The 20,869-nt window shown below is 40.5% G+C and overlaps 1 protein-coding gene across 1 annotated transcript in view; it reads left to right on the top strand.

Annotated features, from left to right (window-relative positions):
- LOC122563513 (receptor-type tyrosine-protein phosphatase U-like) overlaps positions 1-19,857 on the top strand; it is a 330,644-nt gene extending 310,787 nt beyond the window's left edge. Inside the window, exons 28-30 of the mRNA XM_043717332.1 lie at positions 12,482-12,633; positions 14,426-14,561; positions 18,941-19,857. Of these exons, the coding sequence (XP_043573267.1) occupies positions 12,482-12,633; positions 14,426-14,561; positions 18,941-19,012 (360 nt within the window). The 3' untranslated portion in view covers positions 19,013-19,857. The remainder of the gene's footprint in view (positions 1-12,481; positions 12,634-14,425; positions 14,562-18,940) is intronic.
- The last annotated feature ends 1,012 nt before the right edge of the window (positions 19,858-20,869 follow it).

Here is a 20,869-nt window from a genome sequence, read left to right on the forward strand (position 1 = left end):
TCGATGCTCATTATATACCATAATTCAGGTCCAGTGCAGTCTGCAACTCTGTTGTCTCTAGGCCCTAGGCAGGCTTGCTACTCATGGGCTAAATTTCACTATCCTGCAGGAGGAAAATGGACAGTTGAGGATCACCTACTCTGCTGCCACTCCATTTTATTGTTCAACTGATACCTGGTGAAAATGAACTGCACCCACGATGTATCTTTCTATCCTTTCACAACCCATTCTGTGGCTGCAGAATGCTGAGAAGCTGTTCTGGGGGAGGTAGTCCCAGTGTCCAGATAATAAATGAAAGGCCAAAACTTATTTTTATTAGTTAGTTGTATGTGAGCATTACAGGGAAGGCCAATGTTTGTTCCTTTCTATAATTTCCATTGAGAATATCGTGGTGAAACACTTCTTTGATCTGCTGAGACATTTGGTGTAGGTTAAATCATAGTGCCAATCAGGAGGCAGTTCCAAGGCAATGATAAAGCAACAGTGAAGGAATGGTGACATTCCTCCAAAGATCATGTGCAGCTTAGAATGGAACACACAGATGATGGTGCTCCGATGCATCTGCTACATTGCTGCAGTGCACCTTGTTGATGGTCACCTGTTAAAACAGAAGGCTTTATTATTGTTCTCATCCTTCTAAATATTTGTGCAAATTAATTTCCTCAATTTGTCAACTTCTAACTTAATGGCATAATTAAATACAGGACTTGCTGTGTAGCAAATACACATCTGCATACATTACACAGATACAGTAATATCACAAGTTGTTCAGAATGGTTAATGAGCAAGTGAAATAAGAGGTGTAAGTAAGGGGGGAGAGAGTTCAGTAGAACTTGTTTAACCAACATGTCACAGAGGATGATTGAGATCATCAGTTCTCATTAACATATTTTTTTAATCACCTTGTTCAGATATGTTGTTACATACCTCTGGAGCAGGTGGGACTTGAACCCAAGCATCTCAGTCAGGGGTAGGGACACTACCACTACAAGAGGGTGAGAGGTAATCAGTATAACTGGGTTCTGGAGACTGGAAAACAGCTGAAGTCAATTAATTAAAAATTTTTTTTAAATCCGGGCTCTGTGGCACAGTGGTTGTACCCTAACCACTGAGCCAGGAGACCTAGGTTTAAAGTCCCACCTACAATAGAGATGTGTAATATCCTTTCTGAGTGGCTTGACGAAAAAATAATTTAGGGGTTCCTATGTTACAGTGATAGTGTCCCTCCCACAGGAACACGAAAGCTGGGTTCAAGTTTGAACTTTTCCAGATATGTGTCATAAAATGTCTGGACAGTTTGATTTAAAAATATCCATAAATACAGGTACACTGAGTGTACTTTTGACTGCAATTTTGACCAAAGAGTCAGGTGAGTGGAATCTTAATACCTTTCCAAACATCTTTATTTTGTTTGTAATGCACATAATATTTAACTGAAAAGTATTATTTAAATTCTAAATTTCATCCAGACTAAGGTATGGGCGGCACGGTGGCACAGTGGTTAGCACTGCTGCCTCACAGCGCCTGAGACCCGGGTTCAATTCCCGCCTCAGGCGACTGACTGTGTGGAGTTTGCACATTCTCCCCGTGTCTGCGTGGGCTTCCTCCGGGTGCTCCGGTTTCCTCCCACAGTCCAAAGATGTGCAGGTCAGGTGAATTGGCCATGCTAAATTGCCCGTAGTGTTAGGTAAGGGGTAAATGTAGGGGTATGGGTGGGTTGCGCTTCGGCGGGTCGGTGTGGACTTGTTGGGCCGAAGGGCCTGTTTCCACACTGTAAGTAATCTAATCTAATCTAATGTAAGTAATCTAATCTAATATAGGGATTAAACAGATCTCCACTAGATTGCAGCTAAAGTCCTACCTGTCCACCTTCTTTCCTATTTATCCGCTCCACCCTTCCCTTTGACCTGTCACTATCACCACCACTACCCCACCTGCATCTACCTATTGCCTTCCCAGCTACCTTTCCCCCAGCCCCACCACCACCCCCCCCCCGCAACCTCCTATTTATCTCTCAGCACCTTTTTCCCCTTCCCCATATTCCTGCTGAAGGACTTATACAGACAGAAGTCCTGTATCATTAGATGTTAGAAGAGTAAAAGTAAGAGGTGGTTTGATTGAAAGATATGAAGATCCTGAGGGACTTGATAGGGTGAATGTGGAAAGGACATTTCCTCTATTGGGAGAATCTAGAACTAGGAGACTGTGTTTTGAAAATAAGGGATTGCCCATTTATAACCCAGAATAGAAGAACCTTTATTTCATTAGGGTTGTGACAATACTATTGCTTTAAGAGGTGTATATTTGTCCTAGTTTTCTTTTATGAAGAAAGATTAAGACAGCAGCCTGTTCCAAGCCAATAAAGTAGATGGCCTGCAGGGTGTTGGGAGACTTTTTTCAAGTTGGAACAATAGAAGCAACATGAATGTGTAGAGTCAGGCTCTCACAGAATAAGGGTTTTAGTTTAGCTTTCAGCAGTTGTTGGGCTTTTGAAGCTGCCATACATCTCTCCCTACTATAGCAAACGCTTGACTTCTCTGTCTACCAGAAATTTTCTTTTGATTTTTATTCCCCCCTGGACTAGAGAAACATTGCATGTGCGATAATCTATTTTATTGAATTTGCCTTTGCCAAGGATATGTTTATGGAATATTACTACACGGAACCAGTTGGTGTTTAGTATTTAAATAATCTGCTAAGTTTTTCAATGGAGTTAGTTATACTAGTAACTCTGCTCCTAATTCAGATATTCATATGTATGTATTGTTGTGGACCAAACAAAACCCCACCAAAATATATTATGAAGATAGCCTAGACCTTAACCTTTCTTTCTTTTAAAGGCAAGTACTAGGTGTTGCATTCCAGATGCAATTTGATCAGTCAAACAACTAGTCTTGAAGCAAAACACACTTTATTCATACACTACAGTTAAATACAACAGAGGCAGAAGAAATTGATATAACAAACTCCATTGGAAAACTTAACAGAATAATACATTATTTAACACCAAACAGTAACTGTTCCAATAAATAACATCCCATCAACACATTGGCAATTTCAGTAAAATAGACATTCACCCAAGGCTGGAATCAAGCCCAGCTCCCTGGTGCTGTGAGGCAGCAGTGCTAACCACTGAGCCACTCTGCCACCCTTGATCTGGTTAGTTTTAACTTCAAGCTTTTTCTTTCTTTAATTTATTAATGTTAACTTGACTTGTTTTATTTTTATCTCTCCATTATCCATTCTCTTGGATTTGTTCCTAAATCTGACTGCCACTCTTATTTTGTTTACATATTTTTAACTTGAAGCCTGTTATCTTGACTTTTTAAGTATTTGTTCTTTTGTGGCCTTGCTTTTCACACTGTTGGCTTTATCCTGCAAAGATTTAAAAAGAATGCTCATTTTGATCAGTCTACAAAATTCATTTGGCTTTCGTTAACAGGGCTTGACCAGAATGTCGACTTGTTGAGTTTGAATGTAAATCCTAGGATGTGTGTTGCCAACTGCAGTGTGCTATCCTTGGTTGGGTATGCATAGCCTGTTTCTTAAAATGAAATGGTACATGCCAAGTCATAAAGAGCACTGAATCAATAGCAGGAGCCAAAGAGCTCAGTCCAGAGGCTAATTGCTAGGATCATATGATAGTTCTATCTCCATTGAGTACTTCTTCTGAACCTACTCACACTATTAGAGGACCACGACAAAACCTGATAAGAGGAGTTAAGAATTCACTGCAACATTAGCTCTGCCTTTTTAATACCAATGTTGAGCACAGGCCCAATAATGAAAACAGGAGCTTATCTCAATATTCAATATCTCACTATTGAAATGATTACCGGTCCCATTTCAGGAATCCGCTTTAAAATACATAAAATAGCTCATCCAGATTTAGTAATGTTCAGGTCACCCCTGTTAAGTAAGGAGAAGTCTTCCCATCAACAGATTTGTCAAAGCATCTGCAACACTAATTTGTTCCCATGCATTAATCACCACCTTAACAGGGAATTTGGAGATAGGGGATATTTAATCAGGAAATAAGATGCTGTGTGGTGCCTTGCCATTGTCTGGCCTGTGCCCAATTATGACCATAGTAGGAATGTTTGTGGATGGCTTTCCTGCTGTGAGACTAATTGAGGCCCGTATGTTGGTATTTAATGCACACTCATCTGTGGCCTGTGCCCTTTGCTGTTTCCTGAGTTTCAGATAGGTGCATTTCCAGCAGTTAGCACCTCTACGTTGATGACCATCAAGAACTGCTGGCCTTTGATTGGGTTTTAGCTCTCCAATTGCAAGATTTCCATCCCTGGGAATTGAGCCCAGGATCCCAATTGCCACTGGCAACTTAAGTATTGAACTGGCATTAAATTGTATGAGACTTCCCCAAAAGTGTTGACAGAGTCTCTTGGACTCCCTGTTACCTGGATTACATTCCACACCTTGTTTCTCTTTTTGATTCACTACTTTTCGTTAATTATCTGACATTTCTCTGCATTGAATTACATTTACCAAACAAACTTACTTGCTAACAAATTCAACCCTTTCCAAACCTGAATTTGTTATTCCTTCGTCTGTGCTATGCCTCTCACTGAAAGTAATTAACATTTTGCTAGATGAGTGCATTGAACTGCTACATATGAATCCATCTGGTAGCAGCATAAAGCACACAGAACCAAGCAATGGTATTATTGGCTATTAATTTCTCATACAACCACTGTTGTTCACAGAGTAGCATGATGGGTCTATCTTTTTATTGTTAAAGCTTCATTTATTTACCAATTACACTGACAGAAGACCATAGGCAAGAAGGTCCATTCAGGGAGGCCTGGCTGATATATAAAAAGAGTGTCAGTGACATTAACACTCTGGTATCTGTCTCTGAATTTGACAGTGCTAAAGTCAAGGACTATCCATGTGTAAATAAAGGGCAACCTGGTGATAAGATATCAGCCTCTATGGAGTTTTCACCCTGAATAGTGGTTGAAAATTAATTCAAGTATGACACTAATCATTTCTGGATAAATGCATATCCTTACCACGCAATTTCAGTTTTGCAAGAAGAGAAGCAGAGATAGAACAGTCTCATTTTGAAGGTGATAGTCATCTGCTTTATCATGGGGGTGGGGCGGGGGAGGAGGGGAGGAGATAGAAAAGAAATAATGAAATGCTTTCTATTCATTGAATTAACTTCCTGAAGGACTTGTCACTGGCTGCTATTATTCCTCTGGTTTGTCTCTGTTTACAGCAAGTAAACATACCTAAGCCTCACTTTCTCTTTGGAAGTATATTGGATGGGGCTGGAGGTTGTTAAAATAAGCTTGCAATTTGCCATTTGGACGCATGTTTGTCAGTTGTTGCCATTATTGGTAGGTTGCTTTTCTCTCAAGCTCTTATTAACATCTTTGCTGGGATCTTAATACAGGTACATGAATTTCACCCTGTACAAGCAAACCATTTTCCTAAAAAAGTAAACTTGATATTTCATGACCAAATTATTTGTTTTCTTTGCAAAAGATAAATATGTTCTCTAAACTCTTCTAAATTCACTTCTTAACTCCAACTACCACTTGTTTTCTAGCTTTTTCTTTGTCATTAAAACCTCAATTGTGTCATTGCCACCCAACCCGTAGAGGCTCTTGTGGTGTAGTGATAATGTCCCTACCTCTGAACCAGGAAGCCCAAATTAAAATCCCACCTGCTCCAGAGGTGGGTTGTAACATCTCTGAACAGGTTACTCAGGAATATCTCCACCCTGCTCATAAATCCAAGATCATCCTTTGTTTAAAGGATCAGGGTATTTTGATATAACACACATTTTGTCAGTGCAAATTGACTATATTGTGATTTATGAATTGTGGACAGTGTTTGGATAACACAAACCTTCTACTGAATGGGTATAACAATTTTCTATAGTTAACTTCAATAGCATGATTTACTATAGCACAGGGTTGCAGAGGAACACAACTGCCATATTATAATGCAGAACGACCAGTTGTCACAAAGGAGGTTTTTGATAGAGATTGTACTGTCTCTCCTCATTCTACTTGAACCTTCTGTAAAGTTTAATACAGCTGACCTCCTCCATACGCCAATACTCACTCCTCTGTAGTCCACATTCCTGATTTCCCTCTTAGCTGATTGCAATCCCTCCTGGCCCAATTAAACCAGTGTATTCCCTGGAATGCACATTCACTTTGGGTGTGTCACAAGACTCTACCTGTTTATGCTTTTTACCCATTTATTTGCTCTCCCTGGATCACACACCCTGTTGGCAGAGGATGAGCTAATGATAACTACATCTGTTTATTGTCGCTTTTCTTGGTGATATCTGGGTCTACGTTTGTTCCATCACCTATGACTCCTTTGTTACTTCTGCATTTGACCAAAGCAAGCATCAAAGAGCACTACCAAAACTGGAATCAATGGGAATCAGGGAAAACGTGTCCTTTAATTGGAATCATTTCTGACATGAAATAAGATGGCTGTAGTGATTGGAGGTCAATCATCACAGCTCCAGGACATCTCTGCAGAAGCTTTCTGGGTTAATTTCCTTGGACCAATAATATTTAGCTGCTTCATCAAATACCTTCCCTCCATCATAAAGGTCAAAAGTTGGGACTTTAGCTGGTGACTGAACAATGTTCAGCAGCATTTATGACTCCTGAAATACTAAAGTGACCAATTTCCAAAAGTAGGAAAACCTGGACAATATCCAGGCTTGTGGTTGACAATTCACAAATAAGGGTCAAAGAATGTGGTGCTGGAAAAGCACAGCCAGTGAGGCAGCATCTGAGGAGCAGGAGAATCAATGTTTTGAGCATAAGCTCTTCATCAGGAATGAGAGGGTGGCCCTAGGGCCTGAGAGATAAATGGGAGGGGGGTGGGGCTGGGGGGAAGGTAGCTGAGAATGCGATAGGTAGATGAAGTTGTGTTGGAAGGTGATAGGAGGGTGGAGCAGATAAGTGGGAAGGAAGATGGAGAGGTAGGACAGGTCAAGAGCACTGCTACCAAGTTGGAGTTGTTCACAAATGAGATTCATGCCATAGAAATGCCAGGCAATGACCATCTCCAACAAGAGAGAATCTAACCATTCGCCTTAGACATTCACCAGGGATCACCATCACTGAATTCCACATGATCAATATCTTCAGGATTACCATTGACCAGAAACTGAACTGAACTAGCCACATAACCAATGGCTACAAGAGTATGTCAGTGACTAGGAATCCTGCAGTGAGTAGGCCAACTCCTGACTCACCAAATTCTGCCTACTATCTACAAGTTGTAAATTAGGAGTATGATGCTTTACTCCCCATTTACCTGGATGACTGCAGTTCCAAAAATATTCAAGAAGCTTGACACTGTCAAGTAAAAAGCAGCCCATTTGACTGGCCCCACATCCATAAATATTCAGTCCCTCTACCATCAATTAAATAGCAACAGTGTGCACTACATACAAGATGCACTAGCTACAAGATGCACTGCAGAAGTTCACCAAGGCCACTTAAACAGTACCTTCCAAACCCATAATCATTATCATCCAGAAGGACAAGAGCATCAGAACACAATCACCCCTGCAATGTTCCCCAAGCCACTTACCATCCTGACTTGGAAATGTATCACTGTTTTTTTCAGTGTCACTGGATTTAGTTCCTAGAATGGCATTGAGGGTCCACCTATCCCAAATGGACTGCAGTTGTTTCAAAAGGCAGCTCACCACTGCCATCTCAAGGGCAACTGTTCAGAAAATGCAGGCCCAACCAGGATGACTGCATAGTTTCATAGCAAGGAATTCAATTCTTATTGCAAACTGTTTTCTTATGACTGAGTTTCTACAATGTACAGATGATCAGGAGCCAAGGAATTTACAAGTTGAGCGCGATTAGTTTTCCAAGAGATAGTAAGGACTTCAGATGCTGGACAGTCAGAATCCATAAAGTGTGGTGCTGGAAAAAGCAGAGCAGGTCAGGCAGCATCCGAGGATTTGACATTTCAGGCAAGACCTTTCATCAGGACTGCAGAGGGGGAACAAGACTGTGAAATAAATAAATAGTGGGAGGGACGTGGAGCTAGGGGAAAGGTAAGTGGGATGGCGATTAAATAGTTGCAGGTAGGAGGTGTTTGTGATAGGTTGGAAAACGTGAAGCAAATAAATGGGAAGAAAGATGGACAGATAGGTCAGGAGAGCAGTGCTGAGTTGGAGGGTTAGATCTGGGATGGGGAGGGAAGATGTGGAAACTGGTGAATTCAATGTTGAGGCCATGTGGTTGTAGGCTTCTGAGGTGGAAGATGAGGTATTCTTCCTCCAGTTTGCAGATGACCTTGTTTTGGTGTTGGAGGAGGCCCAAAATGGACATGTCACTGGGTGAGTGGGAGTGGGAGTTGAAATGGATGGCCACTGGAAGATGCGGTTGGTTGGTGCATACGGATCTGAGATGTTCCCTGAACGGTTCTGTGAGTTTGCACTCGGTCTCTCTGATATAGAAGAAACCACATTGATAGCAATGGATGCAATAAATGAGGTTCGAAGATATGCAAGTAAATTTCTGCCAGACTTGGAATGATCCTATGGGGCCTTGGATGGGTGGAGAGGGGGTGGGGGGATGCTGCGGGCGTAGGTTTTGCACTTCTTCCTGCAGCAGGGGAAAGTGCCAGGTATGGAGAGGCGGTTGGTGGAGAGTGTGGACCTAATGAGGGGTGATTAGTTCTCTGCTAACTGAACAAGTTGGAACTGGAAACCAGTTGCAAAGATAGTCAGAGAGAGAGAGGCATGCAAGTATATGCAGTTGTCCTCCCCAGCAGAAATTGCCTATTTTCTATGGTCTAAAAACAACTCCAGTTTAGGTTTGAAGAAAATTTGTTACCTTTTCTGCAGCAGTTGAAGTGAGCTGTGACTTTTGAATTAATAAATCGGACATATTTACAAGTGAACTGAACTAATTTCCAGTTTTTCTACCTTGATCAATAATCTATTTTCCCTAATTGGTTTTGTTTGTCTAAGGAGAATTTTATAAATGGATGATAGTTTTAGTTAATGTTATAATGTAATGGTTTATATCTGATTACTTTGTAGCTATACTCTAATTATTTATAAAAAAGATTTGAATACAAAAGTGGTCCATGCTTCCTATGCACCTTGATCTGAAAGTCATGCACATTTGAGGGACTGTGCATACTTTTATGTTTAAAAAAACTCCTTATATGAATATTGGGTTTTGATTTACAGTGCACTGCTTCAGTAAGTCATAATACCCAAAATGATCAAATGTTCTTGAAGGGAAAAATTGTCAAAAAATAATTTTTAGTCTGTTGAAAAGAAAAGAACTAAAACTTATGTTGAAAGACCATTACAAAAATTCTATCAACAGAATGGAACAAAATCAACCTTTGTTTTCCCCATCCACTGATAGAGGTAAAGTATTGAAGTAAAATTCTGAATTTAAATGTTTTGGCTTTTGCAGCAGAACATCTCCAGATTCATGTGGGATTTTACCCATGATATATTAAAGTCTACTGAACAGCTATGTGGAATTAGACTGCAATACCAGAATAGGTTGACATTCCAAGTTTTAATGAGCTCTTACTGTACACTTAATGTGTAATAAAACCTACTGTGAATAAAATGCTAATTTAGTCACAAAAGTAAAGAAATCCTTTCATACCAACAGTAGAACTCCAGGCTGTGCACAGACAGATTGGAGAGAGCAAGAGATTGAGGATGGCAAAGATATCTCAAGCAATCCTGACAATGAGGTCACCTTATACCTTACAAAGCATCAACCTAATTGATATTACAATAGCACTCACTGCAACAAATACATAAAAAGTGAAAATTCAACATATGGTTTTGCTAATTCACTCGCACATACAACTGGCTTGCCTGTTTCCTAGTGACAGAGCTATGAATAGCTAGCAGTGAATTCTTGTGCTGCCAACAGGACAATCATACAATGGAACTTAGTCATATTAAATTTGGAATATTTAAAAAACATTAACTAAAAAATTCAAAATTCACTCCTTGCCAAATCAAATCCCCAACATTTCTTTTTAATTTACTCGTGGGATGTGGCTGGCTGGACAGCCAACATTTATTGCCCGTCCCTAGTTGCCCTTGAGACGACGGTGAGTTGCCTTCTGCCTCAGTGCAATCCACATGCTTTAGGTAAAGCCCACAATGTCCTTTTGGAGGACATTCCAGGTTTTTTACACAGCAACAGTGAAGGAACAGTGATACCTTTCCAAGTCAGAATGATGTGTAGCTCGGAGGGGGATGGTGGTGGTGTTCCCATATATCTTCTGCTTTATCCTTCACATTAGAAGTGGTCATGGGTTTGGAAGGTGCTGCCTGAGAAATCTTGATTAATTTTCATGGTGCACCTTGTCAATAATACACTGCTGCTACTGAGCATCGGTGATGAAGGGAGTGGATGTTGTGGATATGGCCTCAATCAAGCAAGCTGTTTTGACTTGGATGGTGTCAGGTTTCTTAAGTATTGAAGCCGCACCTACCCAGACATGTGAGGAAAATTCCCGCACACTCCAGACTTATGCCTTTTAGATGGTGGACAGGATTTGGAGAGTCAGGAGGTGAGTTACTCGCAGCAGTATTCTCAGCCTCTGAGCTGCTATTGTAGCAATTATGTACATGTGGCAAATCAAGTTGAGTTTCTTATCAATGGTAACTCCTAAAATATTGATATTGAGGGATTCAGTGATAGTAACACGAGTGAATATCAAGGTGTAGTCATGATTTGGAAGTGCCGGTGTTGGACTGGGGTGTACAAAGACAAAAATCACACAACACCAGGTTATAGTCCAACAAGCACTAGCGTTTAGAGCACTGCCTGAAAAAGGAGCAGTGCTCCAAAGGCTGTTACTTCCAAATAAACCTGTTGGGGTACAACCTGGTGTTGTGTGATTTTTATCAAGATGTAGTGGTTAGATTGTCTCATTGAAGATGGTCACTGCTTGGCACTATGTGGCATGAATGTTACTTGCCATTTGCAAGCCCAAGCCTCGAAATTGTCCAGATCTTGTTACGTTTGAACATGGACTGCTTCAGTATCTGAGGAATTACAAATGGTGAACATTATGCAAACATTGGTGAACATCCCCATTTCTGACCCCATCATGGCCAGAAGGTCATTGATAAAGCAGCTGAAGATGGTTGGGCTTCAAACGCTGACCTGATGAATTCTTGCAGAAATGTTTTAGAGCTGAGATAACTGACCTACTACAACCATAACTGTCTTCCTATGTGCCAGGTATGATTCAAACTAGTGGAGAGTATGCTCCTTGTTTCCATACTCTGCCAAACGTGTCTTTAATGTCAAGGACTATCACTCTCACCTCAGCTCTGGAATTCAGCTCTTTTGTCCATTTTTAAGCCAAGACTGTCACTAGGCCAGGAGCTGAGTGGCCCTGGTGGAACCCAAACTGGGCAAGTTATTGTTGAGTGGGTGCTCCCTGACTTTTTTCTGAACTTTACTGATGATCAAGAGTAGGGCAGTAACTAGTGTGTTTAGATTTGTGCTGCCTTGTGTACATTACTGGCAATTTTCCACATTGGTCAGGATGATGCCATTTTTGGAATGATACTGGGAGTAAGGCTAGGAGTGCAGTAAGTTTTGAAGCACAAGTTTTCAGTTCTATTGCTGGAATGTTGTCAGGGCCCATAACCTTTGCAGTATTCAGTACCTCCAATTCTTGATATCACGTGGAGTGAATTAAATTAGCTGAGGCTAATATCTATAATGCTTAAGACCATTAGTGGAGGCCAAGGTGCATCATCCATTTGGCACTTCTGGCTAAAGATTACTGTGAATGCTTCAGCCTTATCTTTTGCACTTGTGTTGAGTTCTTCCATCATTGAGTATGGGGATTTTTGTGGAGCTTTCTCCTCCAGTGAGTTGCTTAATTGTCCACGATCATTCACAACTGGATATGACAGGACTGCAGATCTGTTGGTTATGGAATCACTTAGCTCTGTCTATTACTTACTGCTCATGCTGCTTGGCATGCAAGTAGTTCTATTTGGTAGCTTAACTAGGTTGACACCTTATTTTTAGGTACACCTGGTGCTGAGCATGGCAGGCCCTCCTGCACTCTCCACTGAAACAGGATTGATCCCATGCTTGCTGGCAAGGTTAAGTGGGGGGTATATGCCAGGCCATGAGGTTGCAAATTATACTGGAGTACAATTCTGATGTTATTGATGGTCCCCAGTGCCTCATGGTTGCTCAGTTGTGATAGTTCTGTTCAAAGTCTAACTCATTGAGCAGCGTGATAGTGCTACACAACATGATGGAAGATACTCTCAATGTGAAGGTGCATCTTAAACATCTTCCACTTGAAATCTATTGACTAAATAAATTAATGAAGAGGGTTATTATTTCAGCTGCTATAATAAATACACAATTATAACTTGAGGTTAAATTGAAACTCAAGTTCTTAATACTAATTATTCATGTTGTCTTGGTTACAGGAAAATTATCTGACAGTGAAACATTTCCAATACCTTCAGTGGCCTACAAACAGCTGTGTACCCAAATCCAAGAAATCATTCTTCAACCTACTGAGGACAGTTGAAAAATGGCAGGCAAGATGTGGTGATGGACGAATTGCCATTCACCGTTTGTAAGTAATTTAGCCATTGGCCATTTCTCATATTTGAAGTAGGTGACCATATAGATTAATGGTTGAGATGTCTAAAGGTTAACGTTGCATGTTTATTGATGGCACAACACACTTTCAACTAAAAGACTAAGACCTCAAATCAAGTATTCAAACTCGCAGTAGTTGTCTTGTGAACAAATTGCTATCCAAATATTAAATATTTTATCTCATTATGTGAGAAAAGGGTCAAGACCACTTGTTTCTAGCTTGCGAAATATGCCTGATTGATAAACAGTTCAGCTAATATCAGCTGTGGACAATATTTTGATTTGAATTGACATGTTGCAAGTCAATTGCAACAATGAAGAACTTAAAGAATAAATTGAGAACTTTTATTTGTTAAATAAACTCTTGTTAATCTACTTGTGTAAAAATTGAATACTATTTTAAACACTTGTCATGACAAGCTCCCTTTGGAAAATCTGCTCTAATACTCACAAACTGTATATGTAATCCTCCAAACGTTCCCTTTCTTCTGGTGTCCTTTTTTATCAATTTGTTTTTGCTAGACTGAGCTTATCAGGTTCTGGCACTGTATCTGAGCACAGTATTCAAAGCTCACATTTGAAGATTTTCATGTTAAAATCTCATCTTAACTGTGGTTTAAAGTTACCTTTGCTTCCCTATGATGTTTTTCATTGGTTGTCTGACTGGATACGAGCTGAAAATGTGTTGCTGGAAAAGCGCAGCAGGTCAGGCAGCATCCAAGAAGCAGGAGAGTCGACGTTTCGGGCATGAGCCCTTCTTCAGGAATGCTGCCTTCTCCTGCTCCTTGGATGCTGCCTGACCTGCTGCGCTTTTCCAGCAACACATTTTCAGCTCTGATCTCCAGCATCTGCAGTCCTCACTTTCTCCTGTCTGACTGGATACCAAAGAAGAAGTTCAAAGTTCCATTTTGAAAGGAAGAGGAAAAAACTAAGAATACCAGACGCTTGGATTAGCAGCAGTAACAGGTTTTCCTGTATTTTCCTGAATCACATTGACAGGCTTAAAAAGGCAGTTAGTAACTGCAGGAAAAAGCCATTTATTATGATTTTTCACACGGCTAATTAAAGGCCAGACTCACTATCAAATTAAGGTTGGTGGATCAACTGAGGCCTTCCAGCTTGAAAGCAGCTGCATGCATGCAGTGGAAGAGAAATGAGGGAAGCTCTCTCAAACATGTTAAATTTGAAATTAAACAAAATAGCCTTTGCTGTCAAGCTACCACAGCAGGGGAGAGATATATATACTTAGGGTGACTGGGAAACCCCACTGTAGTAGCTACTGCTGCATCTAAGCAGGCAGGGTGAGCCTATAGGCCTGCCTAGAATGCTGACCTACCCAATGAGCTGCAGGGAATCTACTTTTGGTAGCTAAACTACCCATGAGGCTGGAACCTATCAGTTTAATTCAGTTGGCCTTATGTGATTGCTAATTATTTTGGTTACTTGCTGTATTCAGGTGGGTATGCCTACCTCTCCACCTTATTTTGGCTCTGGGAAAATGGCTCAAGAGAAGGATGGTATTGAGATAGCTGACATGCCAGTTTCTTGGCACTAACTGTAACTTTCAGCACTTCCCACATGCATTTCTTTCCCAGGCGAGGCTGCAAGTTCAGCGTACCATTTCTGTCAATATATTATAAATGCTTCATTCCTGGTGGCTGTAAATTTGTCCAACTGTACATTTGGATGAATAATTCTGGTAATGGGCAGGAATTTTAATAGAGGAAAGATTAATAGCCTGTTTAATCTTCAACTGTCTTGTTTAGGAATGGAGAAGGGGACAGTGGAGTATTCTGTGCTTTGATTTCCATCATGGAGATGATCAAATACCAAAAGATGGTGGATGTTTTTCACACAGTGCAGACATTACGCCACAACAAACCAAACATGGTTGAATCCCTGGTGAGTGGAACTGTGCAGATCAAACCAGAGGTGCCTTCCAAAATCCATAAATCAAATTTTCACAGAGACAGGATCGGATTTACACAATTATGAATTGTTGGGGTTGCAGCCTTTGAATGTGAAGTGCTTTGAGAAACGGGTAGTTTTGTGATATGTGTGTACGTATTTTGTATCTGTTAGTCAAAGATGCACATTGTAAGGGAACTCTGCAATTATGACCTCAAAATCTGGTGATGTTAGGTTAATCGAAAGTTTCAAAATTGGGATCATTAGATTAGTGTGAGATTATACTGATGACTAAAATTCAACACTGTTTCACAATTTATCATTTAATTCCAAGTTTTGATCAAAAGCCAAATTGTTTTCGTACAATTTGCAAAGGCTTCATACAATGCAGGTTTGGTGACATTTCAAATTTACTCATTGAGATTTGTATAGCAATTTAGTATATAGGAAATCAGGTGGAAGACTACACTTAGCCCGTCAGTTGGACTACAGTACTCCAAAACTCTGCAATTTTCACCCATGATATTTTGAATTTATATATTTACAAATAGTCTTTTCTGACCACAGGATACTCCAAATAAAGTTCCTTTGTGCTGCAGTCTTTGTTGTAATGTGGGAAATACAGCAGCCAATTTATCTATTTCAACATTCTGTACACAGCAATGTAATAAGAGCAGATTATCTGTTTTTGTGATGCTGACTGAGGACCAAATACTGGCTAGGACACCAGGGAAAACTCTGGTGCTCTTCTTTATATAGAACCTTAGAATCATTGTTTTCACCCCAAAAAAGTTAGACAAAGATTTAATATTGCTTATTAAAATAGCATTTCTTAGAGTCATAGAGATGTACAGCACAGAAACAGACCCTTCGGTCCATGCCGCCCAGATATCCCAACCCAATCTAGTCCCACCTGCCAGTACCTGGCCCATATACCTCCAAACCCTTCCAATTCATATACCCATCCAAATGCCTTTTAAATGTTGCAATTGGACCAGCCTCCACCACATCCTCTGGCAGCTCATTCCATACACACACCACCCTCTGCATAAAAATATTGCCCCTTAGGTCTCTTCTATACCCTTTCCCTCTCACCCTAAATCTATGCCCTCTAGTTCTGGACTCCCCCACCCCAGAGAAAAGACTTTGTCTATTTATCCTGTCCATGCCCCTCATAATTTTGTAAACCTCTATAAGGTCACCCCTCAGCCTCCAACGCTCCAGGGAAAGCAGCCCTAGCCTATTCAACCTCTCCTTATAACTCAAATCCTCCAACCCTGGCAACATCCTTAAATCTTTCTGAACCCTTTCAAGTTTCACAACATCTTTCCATTAGGAAGAAGACCAGAATTGCACGCAATATTCCAACAGTGGTCTAACCAATGTCCTGTGCAGCCACAACATGACCTCCCAACTCCTGTACTCAATACTCTGACCAATAAAGGAAAGCATACCAAACATCTTCTTCACTATCCTATCTACCTGCGACTCCACTTTCAAGGAGCTATGAACCTGCACTCCAAGGTCTCTTTGTTCAGCAACACTCCCTAGGACCTTACCATTAAGTGAATGCTAAGATTTGCTTTCCCAAAATGCAGTTCCTCGCATTTATCTAACTTAAACTCCATCTGCCACTTCTCAGCCCATTGGCCCATCTAGTCAAAATCCTGTTGTAATCTGAGGTAACCCTCTTCGCTGTCCATACACCTCCAATTTTGGTGTCATCTGCAAACTTACTAACTATATCTGTTGTGCTCACATCCAAATCATTTATATAAATGATGAAAAGTAGTGGACCCAGCACCGATCCTTGTGGCACACCATTGGTCCAGTCTGAAAAACAACCCTCCATCATCACCCTCTGTCTTCTACCTTTGAGCCAGTTCTGTGTCCACTTGGCTAGTTCTCCCTGTATTCCATGAGATCTAACCTTGCTAACCAGTGTCCCATGGGGAACCTTGTTGAACGCCTTACTGAAGTCCATATAGATCACATCTACTGCTCTGCCCTCATCAATCCTCAAAAAACTCAATCAAGTTTGTGAGACATGATTTCCCACGCACATGTTGACTATCTCTAATCAGTCCTTGCCTTTCCAAATACATGTACATCCTGTCCTTCAGGATTCCCTCCAACAACTTGCCCGCCATCGACGTCAGGCTCATTGGTCTATAGTTCCCTGGCTTGTCCTTACCACCTTTCTTAAACAGTGGCACCACGTTAGCAACCTCCAGTCTTCCAGCACCTCACCTGTGTCTATTGATGATACAAATATCTCAGCAAGAGGCACAGCAATCACTTCCCTAGCTTTCCACAGAGTTCTAGGTTACACCTGATCAAGTCCTGGGGATATATCCACTTTTATGCATTTCAAGTAATTCAGCACTTACTCTTCTGTAATATAGACATTTTTCAAGATGTCACCATCTATTTCCCTATATCTTCCATGTCCTTTTCCACAGTAGGTAGATAGGATAGTGAAGAAGGCATTTGGTATGCTTCTGCATTCCTCAAAACTTCATGCAATTATCATTTAAGCAAGTCTTTGGAGTGAAGCAGTCGAAAATGCTATTCATTCAGCTACAAGTAAGACAGCTTTGACTTTGGATCAGGTAACACTAAATCATGATCAGAATTTAAGGTTCAGGCTATTTATATTGTTTATAACTTCCTTGTTCAAAATTATTGACTGAGGTCCATCATAACACTATATTGCCACTGATGCACATCCACAGTAGCCTACACTGAATGAAAATTTAAGGTACATCTTGCGCGTATTTTTCTTTAACATGGAGCACCTACTGAATATTAAATGACTGTAGTAATAAACATCGCTATTGTCTTTCAATTTATTTGGAACTACAACAGAGTGCTTTCTATGATAATTATAACATAGAGCTAGTAATTACCAGTAAATCTTAATTCATCATTATTTGAAACATCACAAACAAAATAAAAGGGGTAATTTTTGTGATGAATTGTTCCCAATACAGAGAAACCTCGATTATCCGAACGAGATGGGCAGGCATATTTTGATTGGATAATTGATTATTCGGTTAATTGATTCAATACCTCTCCTCTGGGGCTCAATGTTTTCTGAAGTTTCCTTTTTCCTCACTGTGCCTGCCTTGTGCCCTCCCTCTGTCTCAGGCTTGGTTTCTGAGCAGACACACACTTGTGTGTAAGGGAGCTGCAGTATTGCTGAAGCCTCCCACCACCCCCCACCAATCAGTTCAATGGGATTGACAGCAAGCACTTGCTTAGTCCGCTCCCTGGTCAGGAGACTAGGCAGTCCGCCCCATAACCCCATCCTACACTGCCCTCCCATCTCTCCCCACCCAGCGTCCATGCCCCCGCCTTCATCCATTAGCCCCCCCCCCCACCTCTCCAAAGCAGCCAGACTTGACAGTAAGACTGCTGCTGCCTTTTGGGTGGGGGGGGGGAATGTTTCTCAAAATAACACACACACACATAACTTTTTTACTGCAATGTTTTGACAGGTTCCACCTTTGCCCTGTACAGGGTAATGTTGAAGAGATTATCTGGGGAAGTGGAGTTTAGCGTACACCCCTGTGTAGAACTCCAGGGAAAGTGTGGGGGGAGAGAGAGAGAGTGTCATTTGGAGATGGTGCCTGGACTCCCATCAATGTCCAGGACTGTTCTCAGCAGCGTTTCAGTGAGCCGGGTTCATTTTTAATCATTGTAAACAAAAGACGCGATCAGTGTTGAAACAGCTTTTTGATGTAATGCTTCTATTGGGACCTTGAGATCTTCTTCAGATAGTCTGAAATTCAGATAATTGATATTCAGATAATCGAGGTTCCTCTGTAACTGTTTCTAAAGAAACATGCTGGTTTGGGTTTCAATGTACAAAAAATGTGTCCTGTGCTGCAATCATTTAGATTTGTCATTGGCAGCTGCATGTTAGATATTTACAGAAAGACATAATCAGTTATTTTGGAGGGAGTGTTGAACAGTTAACTTCAACCAACTAAAATTCTATTTATAAGATAAAACAGAAACCAAGCGCTGGAAAACCTTAACAGCTCTGGCCACATCTGTAGAGAGAGAAACAGAGTTAATGTTTCAAATTCAGTATGGCTCTTTAAATACTTTCAAATGTGGACATCAGGTGAAGCCAAAATTGAGATAAATTTGATGCCCTGCTCACCTGAGAAAAATGGCCAGTCAGGGTTGGTGCCAGAGAATGACAAAAGACCCTGGAAATGTACAGTAAGAATTAAGTAAGACATTTAGTAGACAGGAAAAGAACTAGGAAATTTGCAAGACTGAAAAAAGCTGATAGGGGAAATTTTAGATGATGAAACTAGATCTAGAGCTAAACTTGTATTTTTGTTTTTTTTATTTTTCAGGAACAGTACCAGTTCTGCTATGACATAGCACTTGAGTACTTGGAGTTCTGGGAAGTAAATGGCAAAGAATAATCGGTATCCTAAAAGCATGTGTTTTTTTTGTTTAACTTTTTCAAACATGCTTTGTGATACACAGATTGGATTGCACATTCTTCAGTACCTGACTGTCAATCCAGATCTGGCCTAAACCACTGATCTTCAGCCAATATTTCAAATAGATGCCATGCATAGTGAATGAGTGAATTTTCCAACTGTTGCAGGTTAAAACTGCTACACTTTACCTGCACTGAAAAAGGATTTCAAACATGGCCTTTGATGAATTCCGTTCAGGACATGGTAGTAAGATTATATGTAATGTGCTAATTGATGTCTTGTCTAAATGGCTTTTCTCAACAGTTGAATTTATCATCTTCTGTGTGACTTATGTTGCAATGATGGTGGTGGAAAATCTAATTTTTACTTTAGTTTTGAATTATTTCACCTTTTCTCACTCAGGTAAAAATTGATTTTCCCTGTCATTTGGTGATCTGAGGTGTTTAACTCTGTGCAACAATTTACAGCCAAGGATTTGTGCTTTATGCATAATTTATGACTTATTAGTGATAGGCAGCATAGCTTTGTGCAGGGCAGACTGTCTCAAACTGATTACATTTTTTGAGGAAGTGGCAAAAATGACTGAGTGTAGGTTGGTGGATGTTGTTTATGTAGGTTTTAACAAGGCCTTTGACAGGGTCCCTCATGGCAGGCTGATCCAGAAGGTAAAATCACATGGGAACAATGGTGAGCTGACAAGATTGATTCAGAACTGGCTTGGCCATATTAGATGGAGTAGTGATGAAAGGGTCTTCATCTAATTAGAGATCCAGGTAGTGTTCAGCAGATATCAGTGCTGGGACCCTTATTTGTTTGTGTGTGTGTGTGTGTGTGTGTGTGTGTGTGAGCATATATATGTGTGTGTGTGTGTGTGTGTGTGTGTGTGCACGTGTATAAATAAATAAATGATTTGGAGTATGATGTAGGTGATCTGGTCAGTACATTTGTGGATGACCCAAATATTGTGGGAGCTGTGGTTGGTGAGAAGGATTGCCAGAGGATACAGAAGGATCTAAATACGCTGGAGACTTGGCAGAGAAATGGCAGATGGAATTTAATCTGGACAAATGCAAGGGAGAAGTAATCAGTAAACAGCAGAAATCTTAGAAGGATTAACAGAAGAATCTAGATGTAAAGGTCCACACTTCCCTGGAAGTGGGAATCCAAGTGGATAAGGTGGTCAAGGCAGCATATGGCATGCTTGCCTACATTTGGGAAATAGAGTATAAAAATTGGTAACTCATGTATCTGTAGAGAACTTTAGTTGGACCACATTTGGAATATTATGTATAGTTCTGGTTACCAGATTACTTTGGAGTGGGTACTGAAACTGGTTTACCAGAATGTTGTCTGGTTTGGAGGTTTTTAGCTAATGAGGAGAGATTGGGCAAACCTGGTTTGTTTTTACTTGAAACATCAGAATCTGAGAGGCAACGTGATAGAAGTTTACAAAATTGAGAGGCAGGGTTAGAATGAATAGTCAAAGTCCTTTCCCAGGATAGAAATATTAACTACTAGGGGGTATGGGTTTAAGATGAATGAGGGAAAAAATAAAGCAAATGAGAGAGGCAAGTTTCTTTTTAAATACAGACTATAGTAGGGAATAGAGGGATATTTACCACATGAGGCAAAAGATCTTTCGTTTGGAAAGGTGCTGTATATCTGTGCATACTTGGTGTGCCGTATGGCCTGTGCCTGTTGCTGTATTGTTGAATATGATTCAGTGAATCTTTTTAAACTATATTATGTAAAGGGTCCTGACACTTTTGCTTCAGGGCTTCAGTGATAATGTCAGCTGGATTTTTGCTGAAAGTGAAACAATAAATGTGGAATGAT

The sequence above is a fragment of the Chiloscyllium plagiosum genome, chromosome 27, assembly GCF_004010195.1.
Source record: "Chiloscyllium plagiosum isolate BGI_BamShark_2017 chromosome 27, ASM401019v2, whole genome shotgun sequence".
Classification (NCBI taxonomy): Eukaryota; Metazoa; Chordata; class Chondrichthyes; order Orectolobiformes; family Hemiscylliidae; genus Chiloscyllium; species Chiloscyllium plagiosum.